Source organism: Nyctereutes procyonoides, unplaced genomic scaffold, assembly GCF_905146905.1.
Source record: "Nyctereutes procyonoides isolate TBG_1078 unplaced genomic scaffold, NYPRO_anot_genome, whole genome shotgun sequence".
Lineage (NCBI taxonomy): Eukaryota > Metazoa > Chordata > Mammalia > Carnivora > Canidae > Nyctereutes > Nyctereutes procyonoides.
The window spans coordinates 58,858,593-58,868,429 of NW_026575121.1; the positions used below are offsets into that span (position 1 = coordinate 58,858,593).

The 9,837-nt window shown below is 50.4% G+C and overlaps 1 protein-coding gene across 2 annotated transcripts in view; it reads right to left on the minus strand.

Moving 5' to 3' along the window:
- RAB20 (RAB20, member RAS oncogene family) overlaps positions 1-5,772 on the minus strand; it is a 28,896-nt gene extending 23,124 nt beyond the window's left edge. Inside the window, exon 1 of one of the 2 annotated variants that reach the window (XM_055336122.1) lies at positions 5,400-5,772. In XM_055336122.1, the coding sequence (XP_055192097.1) occupies positions 5,400-5,571 (172 nt within the window). In that variant the 5' untranslated portion in view covers positions 5,572-5,772. The remainder of the gene's footprint in view (positions 1-5,399) is intronic. The other variant, XM_055336123.1, reaches the window with a different exon arrangement.
- Positions 5,773-9,837: the final 4,065 nt, after the last annotated feature.

A 9,837-nucleotide genomic window follows, 5' to 3' on the forward strand; every position in this document is an offset into this window, starting at 1 on the left:
AATAAAGGCCTTATATGCATATATGACAAGCCCACAGGTAACATCATACATTCTGGTGAAAAGCTGAAAGCTTATCTTCTAAGATCAGGAGCAAGACAAGGGTGCCTGCTACCACCTCTCCTATTCAAGACAGTTCAGGAAGCCCCAGCCAGTGCAATCAGGCAAGAAAAAGAAATAAAATGTATCAGAAAGGAAGCAGTAAAATAGTGTCTGTTTGGATGTGACATAATTTTAGAGAAATTCCTAAAGACTCAACCAAAAAAACCATGATATCTAATCAATTATTTCAGAAAAGCTGCAGGATACAAAATTAACATACAAAAATCCGTAGTATTTCCACAGACTAACAACAAAATTTCTGAAAAAGAAATAAATCGATCCCATTTACAACAGCATCAAAAACAATAAAATACTTAGGGATAATTTTTACTAAGGAGGTAAAAGATCTGTGTGCTGAAAACCACAAGACATTGGTGGAAGAAATTGAAAAAGACACAAGAAAATGGAAAGACATTCTGTGTTCATGGACTGGAAGAATTAATATTGTTCAAATGTCAATATTTCCAAAGCCTCTATCTATAGATCTATATCTGCAGATTCAATGCTATCCCTTTTAAGATTCCAACAGCATTTTTTATAGAAGTAGAAAAAACACTTTAAAATTTATATGGACACACAAAAGACCCCCACTAGCCAAGCAAACCTGGACAGAGAATAACAAAGCAGAGGCATCACACTCCCTGATTCCCAACTACAGTATGAAGCTACAGTCATCCCACCAACTGTTCTGAATCTCCCTCTCTCTGATCTTGCCATTTATTGCAGAATTACTTACTAGGTGCCCACTCAAACTTCTCTTGAGCTGTAACGTACTTGCTGGTGGTAATGAGGGTCACAAGCACCCAGGGCCAGGAGACGAGTGTTTCTTCATCAAACACTAACACAGAGCTTCCTCGTTCCAAGTACTCTTCAAGCAGTTTGCCAAGATTAACCTACTGATTCCCAACAACACTTCAGGCAGGTGCTAGAACTGTCCCCATTTTACAGATGAGGAAAACAAACTGGAGACACATGACAGCCACAAAATCACGCATGTGGTCAGTAGCTGTGGCTGGCAGAATGACACATACCACTCCCTACCCCGACCGCTGCAAAGTCCAAAACCCTGGAGCCTGTGAATATGTTATGCTATATGGCAAGGGAGAATTAATGTTGCAGGTACATTGAAATTACTAACCAGCTGACCAGTGTAATCCTTTAAATGTGGGAGGGGTGGATATGAGAGTCAGGGTCCGAGGGACATGAGGAGAGACACCACTGGCTTGAAGATGAGGATGAAGAAGCCACGGGATGTGGGCAGGCTCCAGAAGGTAGAAAAGGCAAGGAAACTGATTCTCCCCTGGAGCCTCAATAAAGGAACGCAGATTGCTGACACCTTGATTTTACCCTGGAAAGACCCATTTAGGACTTCAAGTTTTTTTTAAGCCACCAAGTTTGTGGTAATTTGTTAGAGCAGCAGCAGAATACTGGAACAGATTTTGGTCCTGGGTGCAGGGGCTGCTGTGACAAAGCTGGAAGTGGCTTTGGAACTGGGTGATGAGCAGATTGGAAGAATTTGAGATGCAGAATAGAAAGAGCCTGCACTGCCTTGCAGACCACTAGAAATACGGATTCTTTTTTCTTTTTTTAAGATCTTATTTATTTATCCATAAGACACACAGAGAGACAGAGACAGAGGCAGAGACATAGGCAGAGGGAGAAGCAGGCTCCCTGTGGGGAGACCGATGCAGGACTTGAATCATGGGACTCCAGGGATCTGGGATCACGACCTGCGACCTGCGTCGAAGGCAGATGCTCAACCACTGAGTCATCCAGGCGCCCCTAGAAACAGGGGTTCTAACAGCCGTGCCAGGGAGGGCTCAGGAGGGAATAGGGAGCATAGAAGAGAACACCTGTACTGTCTTTAGAGGACGCCTAAGCTGGCGGGAAGGGTTTAAGTGGAAAAATGGACTTAGGGTGCCAGTGTGAGCTCAGCAGGAAACAGGGAATGTGTGACTGGAGGTAAGGAGACTTAGTGTCCCAAAGCCGTCTTCGAGGGACAGGTACAGGGGATGCAGAAAGTAAGCCATAGGGCCACACCCTCCGGGGGCTGCAGCCTCGACAGAAGAGGAATAATGAGGGGGCAGCTAGCCTCCCAGGGCTCTAGTGATGGAGTTTCCTTGGGCACACCAGTCACTTCCTCATCCTCTTGCTGTGTTTTCTTCAAAACAATGCTCACGTGTGAAATGGTGCCACTTCTTTCCTTGCTGCCTCTCCCCCTCCCCTGGAGTCAAAAGCCCACGGGGCGGCACGTAGGACGGGCTGGGTTCACTCTGCTGAATGATGGGCCACATCTTTTCAGGCAGTTCGGACCAACCAAAGCAATGACACAGGAGGGTGGTGGCGGATTCTCCTGGGGCCCCATCTCGTCTCTGGGCAACTGCCTTTTGCTTCCAGGACCTACCAAACCTTCACGGTGAATGCCCCACACCTGTGTGCCCGACTAGGCAAGGGTTGGAGTGAAGAAGGCACGACGAACAGACCACACTGCACCTGCACAGATCAAAGTCTGACTCCCTCCTCGCTTCTGCCAGCCTCCACTGCCCTGTCCCTAACGTGGAAGTGATCTTACCTCCCTCGGAGGGCCCCTTGGGTCACTGAATAAGACACCTATTAACCAGCCTAGCAAACCTCTCCTCCCCTCGCCAGCTGCAAAGAGCCAGGACTCCTTCGTTGGAAAAAACAAGAGTGAGGCTCTCAGAGCCCCACTTTCATCTTCATTACCGAACATCTGGGCACCCTGCACACCCCCACGCTCCCACCCACCCACCTCCTGTGACCAAGGGCAGCACTAAAAACAATCCTCCAGCAGGTCCTCATCCTCTGCCTTGGTTACAAAGAGTAAAATGAACACAGCTTAAAAAACAATGTCTGTGGAATGGGAAGAAAAATCCCCTCCAAAGTTAAACTTCTGAATTTCCAACAAAGATGAAGGAAAGGTGTCTATTCATAGCTGTCTGGGTATCTACTCATACTTCCAAGTTGCCCATAACCCCACAGTTACCGGGATGCCAGGCACAGTGATGGCCTATGTCCCTTCTAACTCCAAGCCACAGTCACCCTGCACTTGTGTCCACAGGTCAGCAATGTGGAGACACTGCCCTGGCCTCCCCTGCAGCCCGGGCAGGCTGACCCAACTCACATGAAGGGTTCCAGGAACAAGAAGGCAGCAGACAGGATATGAGTCGCTACCCCCGCCCCCGCCCCCAGCCCACTCGGGAGCCCGGCAAGATGTCTAGGACATGTCATCTGCCGTATTACAAAACACTCTGGTGATCAAGATTCCAGCTGCATCATGCCCTTGTCACTGAAGAAAGTGGCCAGTCAAAATTACTTTGCTACCTCACACTCTTGATGCCGAAGACATCTGCCCGGACACCAAAGGTCAACTCCTATTCCAGAAACACCACATCCCATGGTGAAGGTCAGCTTCCGCGGGCAGCCGCTACAGGGTCTCTCCGTGTGGGACCCCAACACCAATCCTGCATCATCCCCTTGTAAGCCAAGGATAGCAGTGAAGCCCAGGTGGTCTACCAAAGGATCAAAAGAGTCCACCCTGGACTAAACAGGCAGCCTAGTCACTTCAATTTGATTTGACTTCTAGAGCCTGTGTCCCCTCCCCACCAAATGTTTAGTGCTAGAAATTCAGCTTAAGGAAAGGATCTGGGAACCTCACTCCCCAAAGAAAAGAGCAGGGATGGGTACATTTGTACCTGGGAGACGCTGTGTTCATAGCATGACTGCAGACATTATTACAGACGTAATAACCCCTGGCCATAATAAGACAGCCACAAAGAAAGCAGGATGGAGGGGGAGGATAGATGTGCATCGTGAACTTCATTAACTCCATTTTAAACAGAGAACTAGGGCAGCCCAGGTGGCTCAGCGGTTTAGAGCCCCCTTCACCCAGGGTGTGGTCCTGGAGACCTGGGATCCAGTCCCGTGTCAGGTTCCCTGCATGGAGCCTGCTTCTCCTTCTGCCTGTGTCTCTGCTTCTCTCTCTCTGTATCTCTCGTGAATAAATAAATAAAACATTTAAAATAAAAATAAACAGAGAACTAGGGGCCCTGGGGGGCTCAGTCAGTGAAGAGTCTGCCTTCAGCTCAGGTCATGATCTCAGGGTCCGGTGATCAACCCCCATGTTGGGCTCCCTGCTCAGTGGGGAGTCTGCTTCTCCCTCTACCTCTGTGCCTGCTCTCAAGAGCTGTCTCACTCTCCGGCTCTTTCACTCTCTCTCAAATAAATAAATAAAATATTTTTTAAAATAAAATAAAAATGAACAGGACTAGTTCTAATTTTGTTTACTTAGCAGACCGGTGTGCCCAAGTTGGGAATTTAAAATTTCCAGACAGGGCCTTCGGGTATATAGGTCATTTCTCAAAGTGCTGGCCTAAAAAAACAAAAGTCAGACCTTCAAGTTTCAGGCTTCTAAAAGTCATGCTCATTGAAAACGTGCCATACGATGCACAGTGTCTTTATTTACTACAAGCATCTTATTCCTGTTCATGGAGAAGGAAGTAAATTCTAGATAGCACTGCCGTTGCCGGTGTACTTCTGCGGAGTTAACAAACGGAAAGCCTGAATCAAGATCCTCTGATTTGTCCTTTGGAAAACTCACAAATACTACATGTACTAAAAATAATTCATTAGTATCTTAAACATGTTTCTACAAAGAACCACTTCAAAGCCCAACACAGATAGGAGCTGAGCCCAAGCAGGTGATGAGTGAAGTGGGAAATGCAGATCTGCTCAGGAAGGAGAGGAGAGAGGCCAGAGCTCCCTACCAGCTCTCCAGGCTACACCCTCAGGGAACGCTCTGCACTCCAACTTCCTCTTCGGGAAAGAAGGGGTAATTATCCGAGCTTGGCTCCCCCTCCAGGTTGGTGGGGATAGCAAAAGAGATCACGTCCATTGGCGGAGGGGGGCGGGGGGGGGGTTGGGTCCCATTAGCAGGCTCAGCACAGGACCGTGGGCCCGGAGCAAAGCCACCACAGGCTGCACAGACACCAGGAGCTTCTCTCTTAGGAGCCAGGGGTGCTTTTCAAGTGTCACCTGTATGGTCCCTAAGACCCATGCAGTGGCTGAACGGTTTCCCAACCAGCAAAGGGCAGCAGACCAAGCAGAGACGGTAAGGGGCCGAGGGGCCTCGCAGAGCCACGAGGCCCGACCCCCGAGATAGGGTCGGCCCCGCAGCGCGAAGGCGGAACCCTGTGCAGCAGGACCTGCCCGGGACACCCTGAGTCTGGAGATGCTTCGTCTGCAGGGCCTCGGGACGGGGCCCGGGCTGTGCCCACCCTCACCTGCCGTGTCCCAGATGGAGATGTTGTAGGAGCGCCACTGCTTCAGGTAGAAAGCGCCGCCCACCGTGCTGACCGTGTCCGGGAAACGCCGCTCCATGTACCTCTGCAGCAGCGACGTCTTGCCCACGTTCATGTCCCCCAGAAGCACGATCTTCCCGTCGGGCTTCCTCATCTTCCCGCGCGAAGGCCCCCTCGTGCTCCCCGCGCCCCGCGGGCAGGTGCCCCCAGGCACCTCGCACTTGCGGGGACCCGCACGAACCCTCCGGCTCGGACGCCTGGGAGCGAGGAAGAGGAAGCGCGTCTCGGAGCCGGGGCACCAGCGCGAGACCCGGCCCAGCGCCCACGCGGGGCGTCCGGAAAGTGGCGACCAGCACCGGTCCCGGGCGCCCCAGGCCCCGCCCGGCCCCGCCCACGCCCGCCCCAGGCCCCGCCCGGCCCCGCCCACGCCCCGCCCGGCCCCGCCCCAGGCCCCGCCCACGCCCCGCCCACGCCCCGAGCCCGCCTCAGGCCACGCCCCAGGCCACGCCCCAGCCCCCGGCCCCGCCCCGGCCGCCCTTGGGTCTGGGGGCGCGGCGGGGGTGGGGCGCGGCGGGGGTGGGGGGCGCGTCCGGCGCAGCGGCGCCCCCAGGCCCGCCAGCCCCTTCCCTGCGGGTGCACTAAGGCAGCCACCAGCCGAGGCCGTTGTGAGAAGTGGACCTTCGAGGAGCGTCTGTGCAAACCTTTCCTCGCGGCCCACGATCAGAGACTGGGAAGGCGGGGAGGCTGCGGCGGGGGCGCGGGCGCTGACAGTGTCGCTTTTGTTTTGTGTTCTTCACTTCTGCAAGAAATCCTTCGGCTGTTTTACATCTGAAAGGTGGACGGCGGTGACCCTTTAAAACTTTGGAGTGAGGGCAGCCCGGGTGGCTCAGGGTTTAGCGCCGCCTTCAGCCCAGGGCGTGACCCTGGAGACCCGGGATCGAGTCCCCACGTGGGGCTCCCTGCAGGGCGCCTGCTTCTCCCCCTGCCTGTGTCTCTGCCTCTCTCTCTCTCTCTCTCTCTCTCTCTCTCTCTGTGTCTCTTAGGATTAAATAAATAAAATCTTAAAAAAAAAAGGAGTGAAAATTTGCCTACTACTAGCAAAAGCTTTCCTCCTTCCTTTTTTGAGTAAACCTTGAAATGCTTCTCAATTGTGCAGCGCGTGGGATTTAGTATTTTAGGGAAAATGCTGAGGCAGAACTCAGGTGCTCTAGTTTTAATCCCGGTAGGTGGTGTGCTGAGATCACTGTGTGTGCTGGCGGGTCCCTGCAAAAGGGGAATGGCCCACTTAGGTGCTGTGAGAACAGGAGGGCAGAGGTGTGAGAGCATCTCCCGCCTTGTGAGTCTCAGGATGGGGAGGTCACCGCCAGACCCACCTTTCCTAATTCCAGCTTTCACTGTCCAGGTACCTGCATGCTCCCCACTCCACAAGTCTAAACTCTGCACTTCATGTGCCCCCACTCGCTGCCCACAGCTTTTAGGAGAGTTCTGCTACCCGTTCCCCTCTGCGGCCCTATCCTGCTCTGTTTACTTATCTCTATCTAAAATCGTATTGCTTATTCACCCATCTAACTGCAGCCTCCCTCTCCAGAATGTGAGCTCTGTAAGAGGCCTGCAGAATAAAGGCAGAAGGAAGTATAGATAAAATTAAACTTCCTTATAACCTGCAGCCCATTGACAAACTTGAGGCAGGCAGAGTAGAACCTTCCTCCAGGATCTCCCACTGTCCATGTGAATGCCTTGCTTGAAAGAAAAACAACATTGTTTTTTTTTTTTTTTAAGATTTTATTTATTTATTCATGAGAGACACAGAGACAGAGAAAGAGGTGAGACGCAGGCAGAGGGAGAAGCAGGCTCAAGCAGGGAGCCCGACGTGGGACTCGATCCTGGGTCTCCAGGATCAAACCCTGGGCTAAAGGCGGCACTAAACCGCTGAGCCACCTGGGCTGCCCTTTAAATATTTTATTTATTTTTTTAAAAAAAGATTTTATTTATTTATTCATCAGGGACACACACACATACACACAGAGAAAGAAAGAGAGAGAGAGGCAGAGACACAGGCAGAGGGAGAAGCAGGCTCCATGCACCGGGAGCCTGACGTGGGACTCGATCCCGGGTCTCCAGGATCGCGCCCTGGGCCAAAGGCAGGCGCTAAACCGCTGCGCCACCCAGGGATCCCCTCATTTCATTCTTAACTCCAATAGTAATTTTAAAATTCCCTAGGGACAGGGAGCATGTTTTAAAGGAGTTTTGTTTCCCACCCAGCTCCGCAGGCCTTCAAAGTCAGCTCTAAAGAAGCTCTTCATCATTCACTAAACATGGGGCTATAAGCCCATGAGGGTCCTCGGGTTTTGTTGTCTGGTGTCGCCCTCCAACTGGGACATGGTCTGTGCTCAATTAATGTGTATTTGAAGACATTTAGTTAACCGAATGTTGTTTTCCCTGGAAAAACTGTGGCTCTCAGAGCAGGTTTGCAGGGGAGGGACTGTCCCAGCACCTCATCCAGTGCCTGGCACATAGCATTCACTCAGTGAGTTTATGAAAGAATTTAAATTGTCCAGCACTTCAAAAGACAAAATTCAACCAAGAAAAAGTCTCCATATCAAATTTCAACTACTCCTAAAAAATGCCTTGAGACTGCCTATTCCTATTTGGGAGGCCATATGGAGGAAGGAGGCAGATGTTGGGTGTGTCTGTGTAAGGGGCTCCTCACCTGCCAAGGATGATGTTTACTCTGCCTGGATTTAAACCACAGGCCTAACAGGCTGATCCTTTTTCCCATTGCTAGATGAAACATTCCCAAGGCCAAGAAAAATATGTAGTTTCCTTTAAAAAGAGATGTCAACTAAGCAACTCTGGGCCTGTCTACAGTGAAAATCCAAGAAATAAGAAAATGTGGTTGCTTTCATTGGATTTTGCAGAGTAACTTGGGAGTGTTTCTAGGTACCTTTGATGTAGTTCTTGGAGGGGTGCTGCTGGTGGTGAGGTCTGGGGCCAACAGCCAAGAAAGAATTCTTGATGTGTCTTTGGTGCAAGATGGTGGTTTTACCAAAGCACAGGGACAGGTTTCATGGGCAAGAAGACCTGCTGCTGCTCTGAGATTGTGAGGGGGGACTTTTATATACTTTGGGGTTTGGAGAAGTAAAGATAAGGGAAGTTCCAAAAGGACTTTCATACGCTAAAGAAGACTCACAGGATATAGGAGGCCCTGCTGTTGTCAAGCTAAGATGGTTTTCCCCTCTTGCAAGGCATTCACATGAAGACAGTTGGGAGCTCCCTGGAGGAGTCTTATACTCTCCCTGCCTCAAGTACTTGTCAATGGACTGCAGGTTATATGGACATTTAATTTTATCTACATTTCCTTCCACTTTTGCTTCCCCCATCACATCGTTGAGGAACAGTTTTATCTCTTAAAGTGCTTTCCTCCTTTTTAAAAAACAATGGAAAGCAAAATGACTAAACCTGGCCCTGCCTCTATCATACATCCATTCAGTGGGTAGGAATTGCAGTAGTAAGCACGAAGCCCCGACCTAGGAGTAGAGCAATGAGAAAGACAGCCAACAAAATAAATAAGCAAAATATATAGTGTAATCATTGGACAATGATTAAATATTAGATGGAGAAAAATAAAACAAGGATGGAACATAGAGAATGAGGCCTGATGGTGGATGTAGGGGGTTCCATCTTATACAGGATATCTTCAAGATTAAGTTTTCGTAAGCCTTAAGAGGTAAGGGGTTGAACGTGCATTTATCTGTAGGAAGAAGGGTTCACATAGAGGGGAGTGAGAGCAAAGGCCCTGATGCAGAAGCCCACCTGGTGGACCGTAGGAGGTCAGAGAGGCTAGAGCAGCACAGAGAAGGTGAGTTAGACATTAGGTCTGTGAGGGGGAGCTTAGGTGCAGCAGAGCCTAGAGGTCATCTTAAGGGCTGTGGCTTATACTCTGAATGAGATAAAAGGATACCAGAGGATTCTGAGCAGAGGAGCGACAGGATCTGTCCTACACAGGGTCACCTGCCTGCTGTGTTGAGGTGGCCATGGCAGATGCAGAGACCTCAGGGAGAGACAAGACTGGTTGGGATTAGGGTGATAACAGAGGAATGTTCAAAGTTGTATACAGTCTGAGGTAGAATCTACAGGACTTGCTGTGGATTGGATGGGGAATAAAATTGAGGGGCAGGTGATGCCTGGGTAGCTCAGTGGTTGGGTGTCTGCCTTTGACTCAGGGCATGATCCTGAGGTCCTGGGATAGAGTCCCACATTGGGCTTCCTGCATGGAGCCTCCTTCTCCCTCTGCCTATGTCTCTGCCTCTCTTTCTCTGTGTCTCTCATGAATAAATAAATAAAATCTTTTTTAAAAATTGGGGGGCAGGAGGGAGGATGAGGGAAAAGAGGAAAGGGAGGGAAGGATAGAGAAAAGAGC